General features: G+C 36.9%; 2 protein-coding genes and 1 non-coding gene across 5 annotated transcripts; all 3 read left to right on the top strand.

Moving 5' to 3' along the window:
* Positions 1-716: 716 nt before the first annotated feature.
* TRNAH-GUG lies at positions 717-788 on the top strand. Its single transcript has one exon. It is a non-coding gene; the product is annotated as a tRNA-His (tRNA).
* Positions 789-5,377: 4,589 nt separating this feature from the next.
* On the top strand, positions 5,378-7,299 carry LOC109156427 (11S globulin seed storage protein 2-like). The gene is made up of 3 exons (XM_019304290.1): positions 5,378-5,658; positions 6,200-6,920; positions 7,006-7,299. Exons 1-3 carry the CDS (start codon positions 5,463-5,465, stop codon positions 7,157-7,159), a joined length of 1,071 nt encoding a protein of 356 aa, XP_019159835.1. The 5' UTR covers positions 5,378-5,462; the 3' UTR covers positions 7,160-7,299.
* A 3,153-nt stretch (positions 7,300-10,452) lies between these two features.
* LOC109156428 (sister chromatid cohesion protein pds5-like) lies at positions 10,453-24,687 on the top strand. 3 transcript variants are annotated; one of them, XM_019304292.1, is made up of 6 exons: positions 10,453-10,988; positions 11,303-11,506; positions 11,673-11,851; positions 12,016-12,640; positions 15,900-15,985; positions 24,591-24,687. In XM_019304292.1, the coding sequence occupies exons 1-4, from the start codon at positions 10,884-10,886 to the stop codon at positions 12,116-12,118; spliced, it is 591 nt and encodes a 196-aa protein (XP_019159837.1). In that variant the 5' UTR covers positions 10,453-10,883; the 3' UTR covers positions 12,119-12,640; positions 15,900-15,985; positions 24,591-24,687. The 3 variants fall into 3 exon arrangements, with proteins under 3 accessions (XP_019159837.1, XP_019159838.1, XP_019159836.1); XM_019304293.1 differs by lacking the exon at positions 24,591-24,687 and adding an exon at positions 16,421-16,436; XM_019304291.1 differs by lacking the exon at positions 24,591-24,687 and having other exon boundaries at positions 15,900-16,176.
* Positions 24,688-27,161: the final 2,474 nt, after the last annotated feature.

Here is a 27,161-nt window from a genome sequence, read left to right as displayed (position 1 = left end):
TATTATTATTATTATTATTATTATTATTATTATTATTGTTGTTGTTGTTGTTGTTGTTGTTGTTGTTGTTGTTGTTGTTGTTGTTGTTGTTGTTGTTATAATTGCAATTGTAATTTATTTCATAATATTTTTTTTCTTTCCTTTTTTTTAATCCTTTTGCATTGCGAGTTTGTGCACACTATTACTATTACTATTATTATTATTATTACTATTATTATTACTATTATTATTATTATTATTATTATTATTATTCCATAATATGTTTTTTTTTGTTTTTTTGTTTCTTTACGCACAACAACATTTTACCACCTTATTATTATAAAAAAAAAAAATAAGATATTGATTTTAAAGATTGTGATTTTGGTAGGACCTCATTTATTTACCAGAACGGGGCTACAATAATCTAAAACCGGCTCTGACCTTTTCCACACAATGATAGTTCAAGTTAACTCACTCCTTTGCCCCTACACTATAGAACATCAATTGCATTTTATATAATACATAATTAAATTTTTAATTATACTTCTACATTTCAAAATTAATGAAATCAAATTGAAAGAATTTTATTATCATTTTAGTATTAGATTTGAGACAATATAATTATTTTTTAAAAAATACAAGGGAATGGTGGAACCCCGGGAAACAAAACAAATTAGTCACCACGGACATAGGGATAAGACAATATAATTATAAATCACGGAAAACTAAACACAAAAGTGGCTGTAGTTTAGTGGTAAGAATTCCACGTTGTGGCCGTGGAGATCTGGGCTCGAATCCCAGCAGCCACATTGAAACAGATTCCTTTTTGTTTTTGCCATTTGTGATCGACAATGATGATTTGACAGAGCATTTTTGTGATCTGAAACCACATGGTACATGGTTGCCACTTTGCCACAAATGTTGTCTCCCTTTCTTTTCCATAATATAATGTACAACCAAATCTTATAATATCTTTAATTTCAATATTCTATCTTTAACGTGAATGTTGTGCAAAATATATATTTTTTTAAAAATAAACCCAACAGCCACAACTTCACACTAGGAATCAGATTCCTATTTGTTACATTATTTAATTATATTATTAGAATTACAATGTAAAATTTATATAATCCTATTTACTACTCCATCCATCCTATATTATATGTTGGTTTGGTTAATAATGTTTGATTGAAGTTATTTACAATTTAATTTTTTATAATATTAAGTTTAGTATTATTATATAAAATTTGTAGAGATAATACATACCTGATTTGGTCCCTTGATTATAAAAATGAGATGTTGTATTTTTGCAACTAGATCGATATTTATTTGTAAAAATGATAATAATGTTCCTTTCTATTTATAATTGTATCTGTGGTGCTACATATGGAGAGAACGGAGAACCTCTCCGACCAACGATCATCGGAGGACCTGGATCTTTTAGTGCGGAGTAAGAAGAAGCATAAACGGAGTGAATAGATGCACTCTGCGCATGCAACGATCGGACGTGATGGGGGGCAGAGCATGGAGGAGGTGGACATAGTGCATTGCATGAGACGCCGTCCGATGAGATGGTGGTGTTGGCTGATGGCGCTATGCCGACAGATCATCATGGGGAGGCACCGCCGTTATCCGCGATGGCTCAGGGGGCGATCCGCTCGCCGGAAGCGCCACGACAGACGTACGCAGAGAGTGTGACAAGTCATAGTCTGGATGGCCCTGAAACACGCCGCGATCCCCCGGAACCGGATACGGAGATTGTCGAAGGTGCAGCGGAGGAGGGCGACGACCCACTCTGTCCTACGATCAGATTAACAAAAACCGAGGTGGAGGCGATCCAAGCCCCCTGGAGGAAGGCCTTGATCATCAAAGTGATGGGGCGACGGGTGGGCTACGCGTATCTCCTACGGCGACTGACATCAATGTGGAAGCCGAAGGGTAGCATAGACCTGATCGCGATCGCCAACGACTTTTTTTTGGTGCGCTTCGGATCGGTTGACGACCTCGAATTTGCTATGTATGAGGGTCCCTAGATGATCCTGGAACACTATTTGATCGTGAAACCTTGGGAACCAGACTTTGACCCCTACAACGACAAAACAGAAAAGGTATTGGTTTGGGTTCGTGTGCCTGATCTGCCTGCTGAATACTTTGACTATATTTTTCTTAGGAAATTGGGCAACCGCATCGGAAGAGTTATTAGGGTGGATCAAGCTACCAGCTTGGTGTCTCGGGGCATGTTTGCCAGGATGTGTGTTGAGTTTGACATGAGGAAGCCCCTGGTGTCGAAGTTCACGTACGGGGGAAAGATCAGACACGTAGCTTATGAAGGTATGCATTTAGTATGTTTCTCGTGTGGACTATATGGACATGCGAAGGATTCCTGCCCAGCCATGCGAAAACTAGCTAGCGCGGAGGAAGGTGAAATGGGAGAGGCCGAGGCGGATAAGGCAGATGACATGCAACCTGCACCTGCCATGCACCCTCCGAACGTGACTTCTGAAATGCTGGACCCTAAAGTCCCTTTTGGGACGTGGATGATCGCTCCAACGCGAAGGGGGAGAAACAAGACGAAACAGTTTGCCAGCCCAAATCGCAACATGTCCGACCAGAGAGAGGGAACAGGATTCGGAAATGGGATGCCAGTCCAAGTGTCCAAATTTGCGCCGCTTTTGGAGGAAGAAACTTTGGCAGAGGCGGAAGAGGAGAGGGCGGATGGGCTGGAGAAGGATGGTGAGGGCATCGAGGAGGGACGAACGGTGGAAGTGGGAGCATCCCGGAGGGGGTCGATATCAAGGGCGGCGCCAAATACAGTTGGGGGAGCAAGGCTGCGACGACCGAACGTCATAGCCAGGGAGCAACAAATCTTAAATGAACCCATGGTGGCGCAGGGGTCCTCTTCAAATGCAGGGGTATCCATGCCCAAAGCAAGTCGGCATGCAAGGAGTGGTTCGAGGAAGGCAGCGGATGAGGATGAGCACGTTGTTGTCCGGGGCACGCAGGGCGGTTTGGTGACCAGGTCATCGCGGGTGTACGTTGGCGACACTGGCGGGATCGCACCTTCACCGGTCTGTCACCACCCTACGGAGCACCATGGGGACCCCCCGGAGCAGTTTGATGATGAAGGAGATGTTGTTATGGACCTCGAAGGGGTCTTGGGCCAACGCGAGGATGGAGGTAATGGGGTTGCTCTTTGAGCACCCCGATTGTGGTTTTGTCTTTTGCGTTTGTGTCTTTTTGGCCATTTTGTTTTATCTTTGTCTTTCGATCCTTTTGCTTGCTGTTTGTTTATGGATTACATGTTCTGAAATTGTCAGGGTGCGGGTGGTAAGCCGTTCCTTCGCGCCCTCAAACACTTCATTACGCTGCATAAGCCTTGCGTGCTGAGCCTTTTTTAACCCAAAGTTTCGGGAGCCCATGCAAATGATATCTGTTCGAAGATTGGGTTTTCGGACTGGATTCGAGTTGAAGCAGTTGGATTTAGTGGGGGCATATGGGTTTTTTGGAAAGATCCAGTTCGGATTTCCGTCCTCCGAACTCACCCCCAGTTTATTCTTATGCAGGTGGTTTCAAGTAGCTACCCGCCATGGTACCTTGCCTCGGTCAATGGTAGCCCGGCACATCATCTGCGCCGGCGTCTGTAGAACGACCTTCGTCAAGCCGAAAATAGCATCACGGGCCCCTGGATTGTCGCGGGTGATTTCAATGCGGTTCTTAATAGTGAAGAGACGAGCAATTATAGCTCTTTCTCTTCGCATCGAAGCGCGGACTTCAGAAACTGGATCCAAGATGAGGGGCTCATAGACGTGGGCTTTTTAGGGTCGAAGCTCACTTGGGTCAAAAACGAAGCGGCGGAACGCGTCAAAGGCACTCGGCTGGACCGGGCCTTATGTAACACTGATTGGCAAAACAATTTCCCAAGAGCTCAACGAGGCTATTTTGCTGGACAAGCTGGGAGTGCACGTCGCGAGAAACATCCATAGCAACACGGGTGTTTGAGTCTCAGTCAGTAGTGTTTATTAGGGTCTCCCCCCTCATCGGAAGCAAAAAAAATTTATAGTTGTATCTGCACAATGCTTTTAAAATGTATATGAAGACTAGTTTTTTTCGCGCTTTGCGCGAATGGGATAATGCTCAATGATTATTTTTAAGTAAGTATTTCAAAGTATATCAACGCAATATTATGTCGGAGATGTTCATGCATATGTAAATAAATATTGAATTTGTTTATTTAAATCGGTAATTCAAAATATATAAATGCAAGATAATATTTATTGAATTTTCTAATCGATATTTAGTAGTGGTAGTTTTCCCCTACATGTTTCATGCATTGTGAGATGTGTGTCGTAGGTTATCATGTGAAAGTGTTGAACAAAATATTAATATTTATTATATTTGTATAAAATACTTGTATCATGATAATATATTAATATTTCCCACAGGTCAACCAGTTTTTTTTTTTTTTAATTTAAATAATTAATTTTTAAAATTTAAATTTTAAAAAATAATTAATTTGGAAGGATGACCTGTTGACCTGTTGGAAACCTTCAAATTGGATGAATTGTTTGAAATTGATTAGTTTAGGGACCTAATTGTTGGTTTTTTAAGTTCAGTGGCCTAATTGTTTTATCGTGTGCAATTCGATGGCCTATTTGACCATTATTCCTTATTAAAATTATTACACAAAGGGTATTTTAGTCTTTATATCACTTTTTCCATTTTCATTATTCCTCCCTACCAAACAATGTAATTGTAATTCTTACTTTATTCACACCTTATTCTTTTCCCACCGAATTACAATTCATTTCTCCCTTAATTCCTTCCTTCCATTCATTTCAATCTTCAATGGTGACAGAATCTTTCCAGTACCTAAAGAAAAAATGAAAATCATTTGAATATTGAAAAAAAGAATTTGAGAATGAATTGAATTTAAATTCTATAGGAAAAAATTTTATTTACAACATTGATTCTATTGTTTGATTGGTTGGTACGAGATAAGTTGTTAAAAATGATTAATATAAATATTCAAATACCCCTGTATATTTTGAAAATAATATAGAAATTTATGTAATATTTTTTCCTTAAAATAATAGAAATAAAATATTTAAAGATTTAGGTAAAATTTGTTTTTTCTTTCCGCAAATCGGGATAGCAACGAATTAACCCAAACTTGGAGGACCAAATTAAAATAATTTATGGAGGTTCAATAAATTTTACGCGATTATTGTGTAACTAATATCACTGTAATTTGGACTCTTCAGTCTTCTATCTGATCTTCATGAATACCAACTAACTCATAATAAACAGAGAAATCGCTAACAAACCCAATCCCCAGCCCTTTTTTCTCTACTCTAATCCATCTATAAATACCAAAGCTTATTCTTCTTCCAAATATCATAGTTTCATCTTTGGGTTGGAAGAGTAGTGGGATAGGCTTTTCTTGAATTATTTTTGCTAGGAATTTTTCACTTTTTGAGAGAAAAATGGATCTTGATCTTTCCCCAAAGTTGGCCAAGAAGGTATACGGTGGAGATGGCGGTTCTTATCACGCCTGGTGCCCGGAGGAGCTCCCCATGCTCTGCCAAGGGAACATAGGCGCCGCCAAGCTTGCTCTTGAGCAGTATGGCTTTGCTCTTCCTTCTTACTGTGATTCCGCCAGGGTTGCCTATGTTCTTCAAGGTATAATCTGTTTTTGAATTTATGCATGTGCTCTTCATTCTTGCTTTTGCTACTTGATCAATTGGCATTTTCTGTTTATTGATTTGTTGGTTGAATAAATCTGGGCTTGCTCTTGCCCCATCCTTGGATCACTGTTTTCTGTTGATTGTTGATTTTTTGCTTTCTTTGGGTTCTGATTTATGATCACACTTTTGGATGCTTCCAATTATTTATTTATTTTTTTCTCATCAAATACTTCTGCTTTTTTTTTTTTTTTTGTTTTTTTTGTTTTTTTTTTCTGTGTTTTGCTCATAATCTATCACTTGGGCACTAACAGAGTTGTCTGAAAACCCTGGATTACATCTCTGGATAAAAACAGTTTTAACAGAAATTTGCAGCATGATAGGGTAGTACCCAGAGAGTTTTACCTCTTCCTTTGAGTAGAGTTTCTTGGGTTTATGATCCAATTTGTTTTACTTTTCTAAACTCTTTGATGGGAATTGAGCTTGAGAGATAATGGGTAATTTGTATCTGAAGTTCCTTTTTTGTGATCCTGTTTTAGGCAGTGGAGTTGCTGGAATTGTCCTTCCTGAGAAAGAAGAGAAGGTTATCCCCATTAAGAAGGGCGATGCGATTGCTCTTCCTTTTGGCGTTGTTACGTGGTGGTACAACAAAATGGATACCGAGCTTGTAGTTCTCTTCCTCGGTGATACAAAAACAGCTCACAAACCTGGTTCATTCACCGACTTCTATTTGACCGGCTCAAACGGTATCTTTACTGGCTTTTCGACTGAGTTTGTGGGTAGAGCGTGGAATGTGGACGAAGGTGTGGTTAAGAAGCTTGTTGGGAGCCAAGCTGGTAAAGGCATTGTGAAGCTCGATGCGGGTGCCAAGATGCCCGAGCCGAATCCGGACCACAGGAAGGGCATGGCACTGAACTGCGAGGAAGCTCCCTTGGATGTTGACATCAAGGATGGTGGGAAAGTCGTGGTCTTGAACACCAAGAACCTGCCCTTGGTTGGTGAGGTCGGGCTCGGTGCCGACCTCGTGAGGTTGAACGGGAACGCCATGTGCTCCCCGGGCATGTCCTGTGACTCGGCCCTACAGGTGACCTACATTGTGAGAGGGAGCGGTCGTGCTCAGGTTGTTGGTGTGGATGGCAAGCGCGTCTTGGAAACGACGGTCAAAGCCGGAAACTTGTTCATCGTGCCAAGGTTCTTCGTTGTCTCCAAGATTTCGGCTCCCGACGGCTTGGAGTGGTTCTCCATCATCACTACACCCAAGTAAGTATTCCCGTAAATTCGATTAGCATTCAACCATCCTAACATTTTATTGGCATTAATGGAAAGAAATCGGGTTTTATTGCAGCCCCATTTTCACTCATCTGGCGGGAAGAACCTCGGTGTGGAAGGCATTATCGCCTCAAGTTCTCCAGGCGGCTTTCAATGTTCCTGCAGAGGTAGAGAAAGAGTTCAGCTCCAAGAGGACTGCAGAGGAGATCTTCTTCCCACCACCAAACTAGGAGCCACTCATCTTTCCACCTTTATGCTCTAGAGCTAGTTTGGACATTATTAGCTCTTTCCTTTTGTTCTACCTAGTTTGGACAGTATTAGCTCTTTCCTTTTTTTTTTTTTTTTCCATATAAACTTGGATAATAGACTGTCGTCATAGACATAAAGCTAAATTTCATATACATTTGAGGGAGCACTCAGGGAGCTCAATCTTAATATACCTACTCCAAACTCACAATGAAAGCCCGAGTTAACTCACTCCTTTGACCCAACACCACATCAATTGCATTTTATATCATACATAATTAAATTTGTAATTAGCCTTTTACATTTCAAAATTAATGCAATCAAATTGAAATAATTATTGCAAACACTTTTAAAAATAAGACACAAAAGTGGTGTAGTTTAGTGTACGTTGTGTTCGTGGAGACCTGGGCTCGAATCAGGCTTTGTTTCGGGGCAGGTAGTGATATGCACTTTACTATACCATTGTTCAACTTCTTGATGCAATTATAGGTATAAACATTGCAAACGAAAAATTATTGTTTTGACACACATACCTTTTTAAATTTACTTATTTAAATATGTCTATTTAAAAATACATCATATAAATATGTCAAGCGCTCTCCAAGTGTGCTTGTTCACCTGGGCCAGGAGGTAACACCTTTTTTTCATCGGAGTCTTGCCAGGGTAAGGAAGAAGGGGTGAACAAGCACTCTTAAGATCCTTTTTCAAACCTGCTCCCATTTCACTGATAAATAGACACATCCCATTGCATTGATGTGCACTGATGTAGTGATTGAGGGGGTCGAAGACCAAGAAGTGAGTTATTTATACCAAGCATTACGGCTAGATCCAATCTCCTGGTCCCTGTGGAAAGAAAAAAGGATTTCACGCTCTTCCTTTCGGGAAGGGAGAATTAGGGAAATCCTATTGATTGTAGTTTTCTCTAGACCTTCGGGAAAAGCATGAAAAAAATGGCTCTATAACTTCGGTAATGGTAACATATCTGTAAATGCATGCAAAATTGTTATATTTACACAAGTCACAAACTCAGGTTTTCAAAAAAAAAATAAAAATCACAAACTCACTTTCACTAGTTTAATACATTGCCAAAGATTGTTCTTTGTGGACATTCACCTTTTGAAAGCCTTAATTTCATGTTAAGAGATTTCACGACTTATCAATTCAACAAAATCATCGTTGGGTATTAAATAATTAATACATGATGTAAATCATTTTTTTTTTTAAATGTCATTTCATCAATCATAAAGTAAAGAGGATTAATTCATACATATGCTTAACACTGGTGTTGTGATTAGGTAGCTTGCTCAACATTAGCTTCCACCACTCTATTCTCATTCTAGCCCTTTACCTTAGCTTGCATGTGATGCGTACCACTTCAATTACTAACCAAAATTCAGACCAATAGATAAAACTTGAATCAAACTTATACTTAGGTTGAATTTATCCCATCAATTTATCCCATATATTTATATATGTTCATAATTTTATCATGGCAATTCACACATAATAATTATTAAATAATAAAATTTTTATATATGAATAAATCTCATATAGAGTATATTTTTATAACATATTTCTCGTGCATCGCACGAGACAAATACTAGTTGAGTAATATAACTTTCATTGGCTATTATAAGATAGTTATTATTATATTTGGGAGAAAATAGTTATTATATTATTTCACAAATAATTTAATATGGAGAAAATGTTTTTTATATCTCATAAATTCTTTCATAATATGACTTACAATTGATGGGTAGAGAAAAAAAAATAAGTGTGTGAGACCATTTCATTTTGAGACGTGAAACGTGAAACACTTTGTTGGAAGGAGAAAAGTTTGAATGTGAATAACACAACTCTTAATTTTTCTCAGCCTTAATGTTAATGACAATCTAAGATGTATGATATGCATCATTATGGAGATTGGAGAGATATGGAATTCTATAAATTATCTCGGCTTATCATCACTTGTAGTAGAATGAAACAAAAAGGATATTTTAGGATTCCTTAAAAATAAAGTTCTCAGCAGAATCAGCAACTGGAATCACAAATTCTTATCAAGAGCCAGAAAAGAAGTTCTTATACAAAGTGTGATACAAGCACTATCTTCCTATGCTATGAGTGTATTTCAAATACCAAAGGAGAACGTGAAAGAGATTGAATGTGCTATGAATGTTTTTTGGTGGGGAGCAAATATTGCAATCGTAACGATATTCAATGGAAATCTTGGTCACACATTTTGTATTCCCAAAGATTGGGGTGGTATTGGCTTTCGGAAATTGGACCTCTTTAACGTTGCACTGTTATGCAAGCAAGCTTGGAGACTCATTCAATTCCCCTCGTCCCTTGTTGCAAGAGTCTTCCCAGCAAAATACTACCCAAGCTCCTCATTCTTAGATGTTAGAAGTAACAGCAACCCATCCTTTATTTGGAACAATCTCTTAATTAACCACCAAGGAGATCATCAGAAATCATAACTGTTGGAGGATGGGTAATGGTAACTCCATTAATATTTGGAGAGACATATGACTTTGTGATCCCTCAAATCCACATATCATAACTCTTGGAGGATTGGTAATGGTAAATCCATTAATATTTGGAGAGACATATGACTTCGTGATCCCTCAAATCCACAGATCACCACGCCACATTTCCCTTTCTGGAAAATGTTGTTGTTTCCTCCCTCCTCAACAACTAAGATCAAAGTTCGGACGTGGACACAATTCAAAATATATTTAACCATCGTGACGCCACTCTCATCACAAACATTCCCATGCCCATGTTCAAAAGAGATGATAAACTAATTTGGATGAGGGAAGACTGAGGTCACTTTACCGTTAACAGTTGTTACAAGGCTCTTGTGGGTGAGCAGAATATTGATAACAAGAAAGATTGGGTCTCAATATGAAAAAGTAATGTTCCTCCCAAGGTGAAAACTGGTTTATATATGAGAATCAAAATAAATGCAAAAAACAAGCACCATTTACATATATTATACTCCGTAATTATAATTTTAACATAATGCTAGCAACAAAATTAAGACTTAAACACATATAATCTATTATTACTAAATTTTTATTAAGTATTAATTTTGTTACTAACATAATTTAAAATTATAATTATAATATCTGTAAATAATGTTACTAACAAAAAATGTCAATTTTAAAAAAATTGAGAGAACAAATATGAATGTATGAATAATTCAAAAGGAAAAATAGTATAACATATTAGGGGGGAAAGTGTAAATTTTCCTATATTTTATCTGAGACATTCAAGGCCATCTCCAAGGCCCTTTGCCTCCAAAGACAAAAATTCAAAAACCCTCTGAAGAGCTTTGGCGACAATTGGTAGTTGATTCTTGAGAGCGCGACTTAGAAGCGCATATGGATTTTGTTTGGTATGGAATGGAATTAATCACGCAAAAAGCAGAAGAATCCAGGCAGGACTACACGGATTCCAAACTCAACATTGTACAACCACGCATAAATGAGCAGGAATCCACACACAAACCGTTGGTTACGTTCTTTATCAACTCCAATTCAGCATTTCTTTATCCGCTTTGTCAACTCCAATTCAGAATTTCTTTATCTGGATTTACATTTGCTGGATTGGGTGTCTGCGGGTCCTCTTTTCGAATGAAGTACAATTTGGGTTCTTTAGTTCTAGGGTTTTCAGTCTTGATTGAGGGGAGAACTCTGTTTGCTGAGAATGATGGCTTCTCCTCCTGCTGCTGTTGAGGAGATGCTCATTGAGTCTGGAATTGAGCTCTCTACACCTCCTTCATCCACTGGCGAGCTTCTCAGCCTCCTTGAAGTAAAATTCTTTCCCTTTTCTTTTGCATATAAAGGTTCAATTATGCTTGGATTGGTTTTCATTGATGGGATTTGTTCACCAGGCAAATGATTATAAAATTTTAGGGTCTCTTTTCCTGGCTGAAAGGATTAATTCTTATGTTGTTGTTTTATTTAGAAATGTTTATGCTTTCATCTCTAGTTTATTCATATATGTTTTTAGGAACTGACATGTTGAATTACACACACACACACTCAAAACTACAGTCCTCATCTGGACATTATATGTTTACTACTGTTGTTTTAACTCTTCTGTTGCATTGCATTTTCTTTTAGAAAGCTGAATTAGAACTGAAGAGCATAGGGCAAGACCCTTCAGTGTCGATGAGAAATGTACTTGAGCCAATTAAAAAAGTGCTGATTGAAACGAAACTTCTGAGACATTCTGATAAAATCATTGAGGTTTCTGTTGCATCTTGTATCTGTGAAATTATGAGAATATCTGCACCCGTTCTACCCTATGATAATACAGAAATGGAGGTATTTAATACTTTTTATATGTTCAAAACTTAGGCCGGGTTGCAAACAATTTTAGTATCTATTTATTTATTTATTTATTTATTTATTATTTCTTTCTACTTGAGCAGTCTAACATATATCATATATGTGCATCTATGTTTAAAAAATATCATCTTTTGGTTCTCAGGTCGTTTTCCATCAGATTATAGCATCCCTTGAAAAGTTATATGACATTGATAGTAACTACTATATTAAGGCTCTGAGAGTTCTTGAAGCCGTTGCGAAGTACAGGTTGTGTGTGATGCTATTGGATTTTGACTATGTGTTAGCTGTTAACGTTTTCCAACTGTTTCTCAATATCATCAGGTATTTTCTAGTTGTTCATATCATATAGCGTATAATTTTGATATTTTCACCAAGTCAGTTTCCTTGGAAGCTTACACACTATAGTATAATATTCTGCTACATTGTACATTTGTACTCTTTACTGAGTCTATAGAATTGACCCTTCAAATTGCCACTCAATGCAGTCATGGGCATATGATCTGCTTGTTTTATGCTGTCACTTGCCATTCTACATTGAGATATGATGAATATGATATTCTTCTGTGTTTGTGGGAGGACCACCTGTAGAAGGAATATCTGCTCTTCAACTTCCTCAGGTACCACTATTGGATGCCACTCCAACAATGAATAACAATAACCTGGAACCTGATGGGTCATTGAAGGCATTAAACAATCGCAATCAGGCTGAACAGCTAAAAAGATACTGATGCACCGTCTGATCCCATGCATAAAAATACAAAAGAGTTGCAACAACAAATGGACCTGAGTGCACTGTCAGAGAAGATAAGACCTGATAAGGGACATGATTCTTTTGGGATGAACAAAAGCAAACGCTCTGATGAAGAACCTACTATCAAGAAGGAACAAGAGAAGAAATCTTGAAGTTCATTGGACATTAATGCAACTTCAATTGTGTTAGCTTTGCCAGCTGTAACTGGAAAGGAGTCTGTGACTAAGCCTGATGTGTTAGCCCCCAGCAGCACAAAAAGTCCTTGCAAAAGGGGCCAACCAAAGAAGAATAAGACGGATCTCACCGTGCAAAAGAGATATGAAGGGACTAGGTCTGCCCAGAGAAAACTTAAAGAAAAGGTACTACTGTAATGGTGCTTGCAGATTCTCTAGATTTCTGGTTAGAGTAATCTTTGTGATTCTATCTATTCAGTTTGCTACTCATTATATTTCTGCATTGCCTTAACCCATAACTAATTGGTTTGCATCTCTTTATTGAGTTCTATTAAAACTTAAATTTCCATCTGCCTCTTTCTCTTCTATCTCTAATTAGTACCATATTAGTGGTTTAGGATATCTTACTGCTAAATTCTGTCCTCTATTTTAATGTATTCCATGAAAATAAAAAAATTAGGAACTTAGTATCATATTCTCCTTCTTGCAACCAGTGCACCCCTAGACATATGGTGAACTTGGGGTATCTCAGCAGTAAATCCTTTCCACCATAAGTGTACCAAAAAAGAATGCATAAAAGGTAATACTATATTATTGCACTTTCCAACGAGTGTGTTCATTGTGAGGGATTGAAAAGCCTAGTGGGTGGTGACTAAGCGGAAGCAAAATATGTGAGAATACTTGGAATAGAGAGAATATATGATTATGTTAATAATAATAGATTGTCTCTCTATGTTTCTTGAACGGTATAGAGTGTATAGAGATTCTATATTTATAGAAACATTGGGTTAAACCACTCCTACCTTGAATAGGAAATCAAGATTACTCCTAATAGGAATAGGACTAAGGCTTCCTATTATTCAACACTCCCCGCAAGCTGGAATATCTAGAAGTTCCACGCTTGAATTAAAACAAACACTCCACCTAACTCAAAATTACAAATGAAGATTAAATGCCGCTAGAGGATAATAGTGTTGAATGTCGTCGGAAGACATGGCACTATACACAACCCTTGGAAATGAAGTTGAAAGCATCAAGGATGGATTTGAACACGAACAAGCTCAAGGTAACAAAGTGACACAAACACTCTTGAACAAATGTAAAAAAGCCTTCATCAAGAGCAGTAGAGGTGAAATGGAGCAGGAGTTATAAATGGGTACATATGGTCCATAGCAATGAAGATAGCCAAAGCGATAAAGAGAAGCCCCATAGCAATGAAAGAACAAAACATGCGTGGTTCATGGTAATACTCCCCTACCCCCCCTTTCTTGAAACTTGAGAAATAATAAATGGCCTCAGGACATAAAATATTATAGTGCCGAAATTAAACACCCTCAGGGAACAAATAAGGCACATTGAAAATGAAGAAGCAAATATGGTAATACCAAAATTGAACACCCTCAGGAAAGAAACTTGACAACGGATCCAAAAATCCTTTAAATTTCATAAAAGACCAAAATTTAGCGAAAAAGGGACAATGGAACACCATTGGCGATTCTTAGAACAAGAACCTATGCAAGACAGTTGGAAAAGTTGATTTCACATATCTCACTATGAGAAAGAGATTTGAAGCAACTAGGCCTTCCAAGGGAAATCGTGGGAGGAGTTCATGCAAGAATGAGGCATATCCTAGTTTGACTGTATGTATAAAGAAGGAAAAAGAAATAGCCAATGATGCAAACTTGAGAGAAGTCATCGCTTCAACGAAATTGTCACCAAAATATAAGCACAAGAACTAAACACTTGAGGAAGCAAGCTTTAAACAAAGGAATGGTACCATTGTAATGTTTTATATGAAGAGTCATATTTTTAAAGTTTAGGTTTCTTGTATATATACTCTGTTGTACCAACCATTTGAATCTATCAAATCCAAGTATCTTTCTTCACATGGTAACAAACTAGGGTCCTTTCACCAACAAAATTCCTTTTTTTATTCTTCTTACCAAATCAATTTTGTTTTCCTCCTGCACGATAACCGTTCTTGTCCCGATGTATCTCTGGCTGTTGTTTGAAAAACTAATGCCGCAATCTTACTCAGAAGTCAGGACGACGTCACCGTGAAGGGCTATCGCAACAAACTCAACTTTGCCTTAACCTGTATTGAATTGATTGCATTTCATTATTGAACTTTATTATAACTTATAATTTGCAGTGAAAAATTGGGATAAAATTAGTACCATATTAAGGGTTTAGAATTTCTTACTGGAAAACACTGTCTCTCATGGCCCCATTAATGTACCCAAAAAAAAATTAAAAACTTAGTATCATGTTATCCTTCTTGCAACCAGTGACTCCTAGACATATGTTGAACTTGAGGTAACTCCTAGACAAGTGTACCCAAAATGGATGCATAAAAGATCATACCATATTATTGCACTTTCCAATGAGTGCAACCCTAGATGTGTGTTGAACTTATTGAAACAATATTAGTTGATTCTCTTTGTCTGCCTTGAGAAGGGTCACATTCTACTTTGTTTCAAAAAAAAGTTGTTTTTAATATGATCATCTCTTATGTTCCAATATAGCAGAATTCTTTAAAAATTAGGCAAGTACCATTTCTTATGTATTTTATTGAACATATACTTATTAGTTATTACTCCAGAATATAAATTTTTATTTTCAAAATTCAATTTATTAGTATAAAAACATAAGCTTGGTTAAATTGGCAGAGAGAATTGTAAAAGGGGCACAAATGGGATGGTGAGTAATTCATTTTGGATTATTATTGGATTATTAATAGAAAGAAAAAAAATGTCCGGAGACACATTTTGGAAATGAGAATTCTTAAAGCTTCATTTTCCTAATGTGTCTTTTGGAAGACTTTACTATATTCATCCAATCAAAATCCGCATTAGAGAATGCAGCTTTTAACCCAATTTTTAAACACATCTGCTCAATTGCCTGAAATCTTTCTATATGAAGTCTTTACGGAGGCAATCATGTTTGTGACAGGTGAGGATTAGGGAGAATGTCTGATGCATTTCATAGGAGATAAGAAGTAAAGCTTTTCATCTAAATCCAACTTCCTTTATGACTATGGAAGAACTTGGCATTTATCAAGTGAAACTTTTTCACTGAAAATATAATTTTTTTTTTTCTTTTCCCACAAGTCATATTTATGAAATGCAGTTTTCTTAAGATTACATTTCAAAGATGCGACATCTTTTAATTTTCTTAGCAACTACAAATGTTATATAGTACTATTATTTTGCTACTGAAAATTGGGTAATACATAATTAGTCTTCATTAAAATTTGCTTATTTTTGACATTTTGTATAAAGTAAATAAAATATGTATAATTTATGAACTTCCGTTCCCAGTATAGCCATTTCATTGATATTTTGCATCTAACTATGACATTTTACCCTATTTGTTTTATATGTCATTACTCTCTTTTGGGCAAAATAACCAAATGTGTACACTTATGGTTTTTATTCATATTCAGGATTCTAAAAAGCTTCATACTATTAAAGATTACGGAAAAGAGTTGGTAGGGGCTAAAGTCAAAGTCTGGTGGCCCCGGGATAGAAGGTAAGTACTTAAGAAGGGCAAACTGAATGACTGTTTTAGTACCCATTGAAATAGAACGCTTCACTTGTTCCATTATTACCTATTGAAATGGAAAGCATCATTTGTTCCATTGATTACAACATTTGACAATTTCCATCAGTTGTTATCGGCTTGTGTTTTTGAACTTCAAATGCAATTTTATAAATTTGACACTTATGGTTATAGGTCTCAAAGATGAATACTTTTGAGATATCATATTTACATTATTTTAATCCTATGGTAAATATACAAATTGTTGCATTTAGTTTGTAAACATGTAGCTTATGCACCTTTGATTTATTCTTTTAATATGTGTTTTTAATTTTTTGCTTTTAAAGTCTAAGATATAATATTTAAGTTGTCTTGTAAATTGTGCAAGCAATTCTTGTTATATTTTCTGTTCTTTTCTCTTTAAAGGTTTTATGAGGGAGTGATTTTTTCTTTTGACCCTAACACGAAAAAGCACAAGGTATATAAGCCAAACGTGCAGATATTTCAGTAGTTTATGTGTTGCATAAAATTCCCTCTTTTGCCCTCTGAATATCCTACTTTCTATCTTCTAAAATATGAATTTCCAAGATGAAGGGTAAGGGCCATTCCTTAACAATTTGCTTTTCAAGGATACTGATATTTAGGCTGACTTTGACTCATTTTGACTACTCTCATGCTCCATTATGTTGGCAATTATAAACCCAGTGTCTAAGGGAGTTTTGGGTCTCAACTCTCAAGCAAACCCAATGTTTTCTTTTCCTTTCCCAACTACTATTCTTTGTCCATTTATCCTTATGTTGTCTTGCCCGTGAGGGGAGAACATAACATCTTGTATCTGTGAAATTATGAATTTATCTGCACCTGTTCTACACTATAATAATACAAAAATGGAGGTATTTAATACTTTATTTCTTCAAAACTTAGGCCATGTTGCAAACAATTTCAGTATTTATTTATTTATTATTTCTTTCTACCTGAGCATTCTAACATATATCATATATGTGAATCTATGTTGAAAAAGTATTGTCTTTTGGTGCTCAGGTCATTTTCCTTCAGATTATAGCAACGCTTGTAAAGTTATATTACATCGATAGTAACTGTTGTGGTAAGACTGAGAGTTCTTGAAGCTGTTGCGAAGTACATGTTGTGTGTGATGCTATTGGATTTTGACTATGTGTTAGCTGTTAACGTTTTCCAACTGTTTCTCAAAATCATCAGGTATCTCTCCACGGAAACCTTTAACTATAATATATATTGCATAATAAGTGTTTGTTCTTATTGTTGTTTCAATGTTGGCCATATTAGTTCCTAGTAAGGGTTATATATACACATAAGCTTTTATGTAATATGATACATTGTTGTCCAACTATGATTTTCTTCAGATTTTATACTGATCTTTCAAAACACTTATTATTATTTGTAGTTAACTTTTCTGATGTAATCTAGAGTGGTAGCTATACACAGTTGTTCATATTATATACTCCGTAGCATATAATTTTGATATTTTCACCAAGTCAGTTTCCTTCCTTGGATGCTTACACACTAATATAATATTCTGCTACATTGTACATTTGTGCTCTTTAATGAGTCTAGAATTGACCCTTCCCTTTTGATTAAGCCTCAAACATACCAATGCGATATTAAAATACATGGTAGATATCATGTCTTAGCTCATAGAAAAAAGAGATGAGGTCTCACTATATTTTCAAGTGTCCATTCTTGATACCCTCACCTGAAAATCTAGTGAGACTTCATCTCTTTCTTTTATGAGCTGAGACATGATGTCTACCATGTATCTTAATACAACATTTGTATGTTTGGGGCTTGATCAAAAGTAAAGGGTTAATTCTATTGACCGATTAAAGAGTAAAAATGTACACTTGGTTAAAATATCGAAAGATCACCAAAGTTATATGCTATGTAAACAAGTATATGAAACCTATATGTTTAGCATACTTGCCTCATGAACAACTAGAAAAAATTGTGTAGCAATCACTCTAGATTACATCAGGAAATTTAACAAGTAATATGTGTTTTGAATGATTAGTATAAAATGTGAAGAAAACCATAGTTGGACAACAATGTGCCATATTACATAAAAGCTTATGTGCATATATAACCCTTACCAGGAGCTAATATGGCCAACATTGAAACAACAATAAAAACAAACACTTATTATGAGGGTATCCCCACTCCAACCCCCGTCCCTCTCGGGAAATTGAAAACATTCCCAATCCCCACTCCCGTTCTTCAAATTTTTTTCCAATCGCCATCCTCGTGGGGGCAGGGATTGGGGATCCCCATGTGGGACGGGAGAATTGACATCCCTAATCTGGAGAGCTCTTAGGAACATCTTGTGTACTACTGTTACTCTAAGGAGGAGAAGGGTAGAGATTCCACCAGAATGTCCTTTATGTGGAGAAAGGGAGGAACACACCATGCATGATTAACTTTGTGTGAATGTTCATATGTTTAGCGTGTTTGGGCGGTTTCTTCCTTATCTGTGCCAGCTGTTTCTGGGGAAGCTTTTTCACCGTGGTTGGGGAAGTTAATTGTTGAGAAAGATGTAGATGATATTGTATTACTTGCTTGTCTCAATGGGGAGACAACAGATAAATATATGCAGACTAAGAGACACAATCCTACAGACACAACCCTACATAACTTCAACAGCTATATTTCTACAGACACAACTTTTGTGTTTCAACACTCCCCCTCAAGCTGGAGCATGTATATCATATGCACCAAGCTTGTTACAAATGTATTCAATCTTATGACTTCTTAAAGCTTTAGTAAATATATCAGCTAATTGATTATTTGAGCCTATAAAAGATGTAGTAATATCTCCAGAAGTAACTTTGTCTCGAATAAAATGGCAATCAATTTCAATGTGTTTTGTTCTTTCATGAAAAACTGAATTTGATGCAATATGCAAAGTTGCTTGGTTATCACAAATGAGCTTCATGGACTCCTTTGTACAAATCTGCAGTTCGGTAAGGAGGTTTTTCAACCACACAATTTCACATGTTCCAACGGCCATAGATCGATATTCGGCTTCTGCACTTGATCGAGCAACAACATTTTGCTTTTTACTTTTCCAAGAGATTAAGTTTCCACTAAGAAAGATATAATATCCAGATGTTGATTTTCTATCCCATGCACCTGCCCAATCTGCATCTGTGTACCCAATAATTTCAAGGTTTCTATGGTCTTTGTATAACAAACCAGTGCCTGGAGATTTTTTAATATATCGTAAAATCCGAATGTCAGCTTCCTAATGACTTTCACGTGGAGATGCCAAGAACTGACTAACAACACTTACCGCAAAAGAGATATCGGGTCGAGTTACAGTTAAATAAAGTAATCTTCCAACCAATCGTCTATATTTTCCTGGATCTTGGATAAGCTCCCCCTGGTCTGGTAGGAGTTTGATATTTGGATCCATAGGAGTGTCTAAGAGGTTTACAATTCATCATACCTGTGTCTTCTAGTATATCCAATGCATACTTTCTTTGTGATATGCAAATTCCTTGCTTGGATTGTGCTACTTCAATTCTCAAAAAGTATTTTAACTTCCCGAGATCTTTTGTTTCAAAATGTTGGAATAGATGTTGTTTCAACAATTGTATTCCTTCATCATCATCTCCTGTAATGACAATATCATCAACATATACAACAAGATAAATGCTCTTACCATGTTGATGTCTATAAAAGACGGAATAGTCAACTTTGCTTCGATTTAAACCAAAATTTTGCACTACTATGCTGAACCGTCTAAACCAGGCACGAGGAGATTGTTTTAGACCATAGAGAGAACGTTTGAGCTTACAAACCAAGTTACTCTCCCCCTGAGCAACAAACCCACGAGGTTGCTCCATGTAGACTTCTTCCTCTAAATCTCCATGCAGAAAGGCATTTTTAATATCTAACTGATGCAAGGGCCAATGATGAACGGTAGCCATAGAAAGAAAGATTCTGACCGAAGAAATTTTAGCTACTGGTGAAAAGGTGTCAGTGTAATCAATCTCAAAAACCTGTGTATATCCTTTGGCTACCAGTCGAGCTTTAAGTCTATCAACCTGTCCATTGGGCCCAACTTTCACAGTATAGATCCATCGGCAACCAACAGTTGTTTTACCTTCGGGTAATGGAACTAACTCCCAAGTCCCCGATGAATGAAGAGCAGCCATTTCATCAACCATAGCCTGACGCCAACCAGGGTGGGAAAGGGCTTCTTTAACAGATTTAGGGGCAGAAACAGAAGATAAATATGTGATAAAAGCATTATATGAAGGTGAGAGACGATCATATGAAATAAAGTTGTATATGGGAAAGGGATTTCGTGATGACCTGTTACCTACACGACTTGCGATGGGAGAGCTTGTGCCGGAACCGGGTTCGAGGGCATAGATAGCTCGAGAGATGAATCAGTTGGGATTTCATCGATTTGAACTGTCGCGGGTGGTCGAGAGCGGCGAAGATGAGTGTAAGGAAAGGGGGTAACACTGTTGTTTTGTAAAGGAGGTTCAGTAGGTGAGGGACTAGAATTTCTAGGTGATGACGGATCTTGAGGTAAATGTACCTCGGTCCCTCCTTGAAAAGTAGGAACAGGAAGAACATCAGGAAAATGAGAGATTGAGGTCGGTAAACTAGACGAAAAGAAAGGTGTGGATTCAAAGAAAGTAACATCAAAAAATACATAAAATCGATGCTTATCAGGGGAATAACATCTGAAACCCTTTTGCAATCTAGTGTACCCAACAAACATGCATTTTAAGAATTTTGGGGAAAATTTATCATGCCCTGGGGTAGTGTCCCGGACAAAACAGGTGCACCCGAAAATTTTTAAAGGAAGAGTGAAGGGGCTTATCGGGAAATAAAATATTATAAGGTATCTTACCATGTAAAACAGATGAAGGCATACGATTTATTAAATAACAGGAATGAAGGATAACATCTGCCCAGAATTTTGGAGGGACTTTATAGTGAAGAATCATGGTGCGGGCTGTTTCAACGAGATGCCGATTTTTACGTTAAGATACCCCATTTTGTTGTGGAGTATCGAGACAAGATGACTTATGGAGGATGCCCGCTGAATCAAGAAAGTTAGATAAAGGAGTTGTAAAGTATTCTCCAGCATTATCACTTCGTAAAGTTTTAATAGACACCCCAAACTGATTTTTTTATCTCATTAACAAATTTTTGAAGAACATTAAGTACTTCAGAACGGTTTTGCATTAAAAAGACCCATGTACAACGAGAAAAATCATCAGTAAAGGTAACAAAATATTTAAAACCAAGAATTGAATTATAACGAAAAGGTCCCCAAACATCAGTATGAGCTAAGGAAAAAGGGAAAGCAGCTCTTTTATTAACATGATTAGGAAGCGATGTTCTAGACTGTTTGCCAAGCTGACAGGCTTCACACTCTAGGGTAGATAAGTGAGACAAACTAGGGACAAGTCGCCGTAATTTTTTAAGGCTAGGATGTCCTAGTCGGTCATGGGCAAGGGAAGGAGGAATGGTAGCAGTGCAAACTGTAGAAGGTTTTGGGGTAGATAATCGATAAAGTCTTTCTGATTCATACCCCGAGCCAATCATCTTCCCCGAACGACGGTCCTGCATAATGATAGAATCAGAAGAAAAAGTGATCGTACAGTCCAAAGATTTTGTAAGTTGATGAACAGAAATTAAATTGAAAGGACAGTTAGGTATATAGAGAATTGAAGAGAGAGGCAAAGTAGGAAGGGGGGAAGCCTTTCCAATAGCAGTAGCCGTACTCTTGGACCCATTACCGAAAACAATAGATGGAAGGGACTTAGACTTAGTGAAATGAGAAAATAAAGATGAGTTACCAGAGATATGCTCAGAGGCACCTGAATCGATAACCCATGGTCCGCTCATGCTAGATTGTGATACAAGGGCAGTATGAGTTCCATCAGTGTAGGCTGCAGAAGTTAAACCAGAAGCTTTGGGAGTGGCTTTAAATTGAACAAACTCTTCATACTCAGCAGCGGAAATGGTTCGAGAATTTGGTTCCCCAGGTTGAGATTGAGCAACACTTGCTTGGGTACGTACCGGTCTCCCATGAAGTTTCCAACACTGATCTCGTGTGTGCCCAGTTCTATTACAATAATCACACACTCTAGTGTTTTTCTGTCCACCACGATTGTTAGTTCGTCCACGACCTCCTTGTGTGACTAGAGCAGATTGTTCGGTAGTGGATGTGTGAGTACCCGGAATGGAGGTGACCTGCAAGAGCCATTTGAACAACTCGGTGGTCCCCGGGACAGTGTTGCTTCCAAAAACTTGATTTCGGATGCTTTCAAATTCTGGACCTAATTTTGTTAAAGAAGTATGACAAAGAATTTCTCTCGTTGGGTAAGTTGCTCTACGGGTGTACCACCAATAGGCATGAGTGTACCAAACTTAGCAATCAAACTTTGGGCTTTGCCAAGAAATGTTTCCATATCAATACCATCTTTCTTCAAGTTAACCAAATTGTCAACAACATTATAGAATTGAGAGACATCATTAATGTACAGAGATTGAGCTTGACTCCACACCCCGACACATGTCTTAAAGGGCCGGAATAAAGGCAACAATTGTGGAGAAAGAGACTGCCAAAGGAGACTACAAAGTTGAGCATCTAACCTTTGCCAAACTGTCTTTTCTTTTTCCGGTATCATATCCACTTCTTTTTGCAAGTGGTCAACAACACCTTGGCCCATAAACCATAATTCTACGGCATTCGACCAAGAGTGGTAATTTTGAGAACCACATAATCTTTCAGAAGTGATTATTGGGTTTCCAGACAGATTAGGCACATAAACAGAGCTCGAAGAAGTAGGTAAATTATTGGCAGGAGAAATAGTACCCGAATTATCAGAATTTTCGTCGGAAGACATCGTGACCAAAAATAAATCTGATTGCACGGAAGGAAAGGAGGAGAGCCGACGATACGATCTGGAGAGTTTCGCCGGAAAAGGCCGCTGGAAAAGGCCTCACGCGCCGGCGACATGGTGGCGCGTGGAGAAGATTCCGGCAACCGGAATTGATGGGTAAAGGTCGCCGGAGGATGGGTAAGGGGGTTGTAGTACTAATTTGATAAAATATCTCACCAATAACAAGTAATTTGAAAACCTAGTTTCGAATGAACAGTAACATGTACTGTTCACCGGAAAAAAAATTCAAATTTTGACTTTGGCTCTTGATACCATGTTGAGAAAGATGTAGAAGATGTTATTTTATTACTTGCTTGTCTCAATGGGGAGACAACAGATAAATATATACAGACTAAGAGACACAATCCTACAGACACAACCCTACAGACACAACCCTACATAACTTCAACAGCTATATTTCTACAGACACAACTTTTGTGTTTCAACATTAATCACCAACTGAGGAAGCATGATAGGCGAGAAAAGGATGGGAGTACTACATGTAATTTGGCTTGCCCGTAACCATGCAGTCTGGGATGGGTTCATACATGCTTTGTTGGCGCTAAAGTCAAAGTCTGGTGGCCCCAGATAGTAGGTAAGTGCTTAAGAAGGGCAAATTGTATGATTGTCTTAGTACCCATTGAAATAGAAAGCTTCACTTGTTCCATTAGTACCTATTGAAATGGAAAGCATCACTTGTTCCATTGATTACAACATTTGACAATTTCCATCCGTTGTTATCGGCTTGTGTTTTTGAACTTCAAATGCAATTTTATAAATTTGACACTTATGGTTATAGGTCTCAAAGATGAATCCTTTTGAGATATCATATTTACATTATTTTAATCCTATGATAAATATACAAATTGTTGCATTTAGTTTGTAAACATGTAGCTTATGCACTTTTGATTTATTCTTTTAATATGTGTTTTTAATTTTTTGCTTTTAAAGTCTAAGATGTACTATTTAAGTTGTCTTGTAAATTTTGCAAGCAATTCTTGTTATATGTTCTGTTTTTTTCTCTTTACAGGTTTTATGAGGAAGTGATTTCTTCTTCTGACCCTAACACGAAAAAGCACACGGTGCATAATCCCAACGTGCAGATATTTCAGTAGTTTATGTGTTGCATAAAATTCCCACTATTGCCCTTTGAATATGCTACTTTCTATCTTCTAAAATATGAATTTCCAAGATGAAGGTTAAGGGCCATTCCTTAACAATTTGCTTTTCAAGGATACTGATATTTAGGCTGACTTTGACCCATTTTGACTACTCTCATGCGCCATTATGTTGGCAATTATAAACCCAGTGTCTAAGGGAGTTTTGGGTCTCAACTCTCAAGCAAACTCAATGTTTTCTTCTTTTCCTTTCCCAACTACTATTCTCTGTCCATTTATCCTTATGCTGTCTTTCTCGTGAGGGGAGAACATAATATCTTGTATCTGTGAAATTATGAATTTATCTGCACCTGTTCTACCCTATAATAATACAAAAATGGAGGTATTTAATACTTTATTTCTTCAAAACTTAGGCCAGGTTGCAAACAATTTCAGTATTTATTTATTTATTTATTATTTCTTTCTACTTGAGCATTCTAACATATATCATATATGTACATCTATGTTGAAAAAGTATTGTCTTTTGGTGCTCAGGTCATTTTCCCTCATATTATAGCATCGCTTGAAAAGTTATATTACATTGATAGTAACTGCTATGGTAAGGCTCTGAGAGTTCTTGAAGCTGTTGCGAAGTACATGTTGTGTGTGATGTTATTGGATTTTGACTATGTGTTAGCTGTTAACGTTTTCCAACTGTTTCTCAAAATCATCAGGTATCTCTCCACGGAAACCTTTAACTATAATATATATTGCATAATAAGTGTTTTTTCTTATTATTGTTTCAATGTTGGCCATATTAACTCCTAGTAAGGGTTATATTTGCACATAAACTTTTATGTAATATGGCACATTGCTGTCCAACTATGATTTTTCTAGAGTGGTAGCTACACAGTTGTTCATATTATATACTCCGTAGCATATAATTTTGATATTTTCACCAAGTCAGTTTCCTTCCTTGGATGCTTACACACTAATAAGATATTTTGCTACATTGTACATTTGTGCTCTTTAATGAGTCTAGAATTGACCCTTCACTTTTATGAGCTGAGACATGATGTCTACCATGTATCTTAATACAACATTTGTATGTTTGGGGCTTGATCAAAAGTAAAGGGTTAATTCTATTGACCCATTAAAGAGTAAAAATGTACACTTGGTTAAAATATCGAAAGATCACCAAAATTATATGCTATATAAACAAGTATATGAAACCTATATGTTTAGCATACTTGCCTCATGAACAACTAGAAAAAATTGTGTAGCAATCATTCTAGATTACAACAAGAAATTTAACTACAAGTAATAAGTGTTTTGAATGATCAGTATAAAATGTGAAAAAAACCATAGTTGGACAACAATGTGCCATATTACATAAAAGATTATGTGCATATATAACCCTTACCAGGAGCTAATATGACCAACATTGAAACAACAATAAAAACAAACACTTATTATGCAATATATATATATATATATATATATATATATATATATATATATATATATATATATATATATGTTATTATTATTATTATTATTATTATTATTATTATATATAAAAATTGGGAACGGGGCGGGGCAGGGAGGGTATCCCCACTCCCACTCCTGTCCCTCTCGGGAAATTGAAAACATTCCCAATCCCCGCTCCCGTTCTTCAAATTTTTTTTTTTTCAATCGCCGTCCTCGTGGGGGCAGGGATCGGGGATCCCCATGTGGGACGGGAGAATTGACATCCCTAATCTGGAGAGCTCTTAAGAGCATCTTGTGTACTACTGTTAATCTAAGGAGGACAAGGGTAGAGATTCCACCAGAATGTCCTTTATGTGGAGAAGGGGAGGAAGACACCATGCGTGATTAGCTTTGTGTGAATGTTCATATGCTTAGCGTGTTTGGGCGGTTTCATCCTTAGCTGTGCGAGCTGTTGATGGGGATGCTTTTTCACCGTGGTTGGGGAAGTTAATCTGCAACTGACGAAGCGTGATAGGCGAGAAAAGGATGGGAGTACAACATGCAATTTGGCTTGCCCGTAACCATGCAGTCTGGGATGGGTTCATACATGCTTTGTTGGCGCTAAAGTCAAAGTCTTGTGGCCCCAGATAGAAGGTAAGTGCTTAAGAAGGGCAAATTGTATGACTATCTTAGTACCCATTGAAATAGAAAGCTTCACTTGTTCCATTTGTACCTATTGAAATGGAAAGCATCACTTGTTCCATTGATTACAACATTTGACAATTTCCATCCGTTGTTATCGGCTTGTGTTTTTGAACTTCAAATGCAATTTTATAAATTTGACACTTATGGTTATAGGTCTCAAAGATGAATCCTTTTGAGATATCATATTTACATTATTTTAATCCTATGATAAATATACAAATTGTTGCATTTAGTTTGTAAACATGTAGCTTATGCACTTTTGATTTATTCTTTTTATATGTGTTTTTAATTTCTTTGCTTTTAAAGTCTAAGATGTACTATTTAAGTTGTCTTGTAAATTTTGCAAGCAATTCTTGTTATATTTTCTGTTCTTTTCTCTTTATAGGTTTTATGGAGAGTGGTTTCTTCTTTTGACCCTAACACGAAAAAGCACAAGGTGCATAAGCCCAACGTGCAGATATTTCAGTAATTTATGTGTTGCATAAAATTCCCACTATTGCCCTTTGAATATCCTACTTTCTATCTTCTAAAATATGAATTTCCAAGATGAAGGGTAAGGGCCACTCCTTAACAATTTTCTTTTCAAGTATACTGATATTTAGGCTGACTTTGACCCATTTTGACTACTCTCATGCTCCATTATGTTAGCAATTATAAACTCAATGTTTTTTTCTTTTCCTTTCCAAACTACTATTCTTTGTCCATTTATCCTTATGTTGTCTTGCTCGGTGAGGGAAAAACATAACATCTTGTATCTGTGAAATAATGAATTTATCTGCACCCGTTCTACCCTATAATAATTCAAAAATGGAGGTATTTAATACTTTTTTGTTCAAAACATAGGCCAGGTTGCAAACAATTTCAATATTTATTTATTTATTATTTCTTTCTCCCTGAGCATTCTAACATATATCATATATGTACATCTATGTTGAAAAAGTATTGTCTTTT

The sequence above is a fragment of the Ipomoea nil genome, unplaced genomic scaffold, assembly GCF_001879475.1.
Source record: "Ipomoea nil cultivar Tokyo-kokei standard unplaced genomic scaffold, Asagao_1.1 scaffold2705, whole genome shotgun sequence".
In the NCBI taxonomy this organism is placed as follows: Eukaryota; Viridiplantae; Streptophyta; class Magnoliopsida; order Solanales; family Convolvulaceae; genus Ipomoea; species Ipomoea nil.
The sequence above is the reverse complement of the archived record's forward strand: the minus strand, read 5'-3'. Positions and strand labels throughout refer to the sequence as shown.

What these genes read in the sequence shown, in the direction of transcription:
- LOC109156428 (XM_019304292.1), top strand. Translation starts at nt 10,884, where the DNA reads ATGATGGCTTCTCCTCCTGCTGCTGTTGAGGAGATGCTCATTGAGTCT. An exon ending in AGCTTCTCAGCCTCCTTGAA is followed by an intron (nt 10,989 to 11,302) that starts GTAAAATTCTTT and finishes ATTTTCTTTTAG; the next exon opens with AAAGCTGAATTAGAACTGAA. An exon ending in CTGTTTCTCAATATCATCAG is followed by an intron (nt 11,852 to 12,015) that starts GTATTTTCTAGT and finishes CACTCAATGCAG; the next exon opens with TCATGGGCATATGATCTGCT.
- LOC109156427 (XM_019304290.1), top strand. Translation starts at nt 5,463, where the DNA reads ATGGATCTTGATCTTTCCCCAAAGTTGGCCAAGAAGGTATACGGTGGA. An exon ending in GGTTGCCTATGTTCTTCAAG is followed by an intron (nt 5,659 to 6,199) that starts GTATAATCTGTT and finishes ATCCTGTTTTAG; the next exon opens with GCAGTGGAGTTGCTGGAATT. An exon ending in TCCATCATCACTACACCCAA is followed by an intron (nt 6,921 to 7,005) that starts GTAAGTATTCCC and finishes GTTTTATTGCAG; the next exon opens with CCCCATTTTCACTCATCTGG.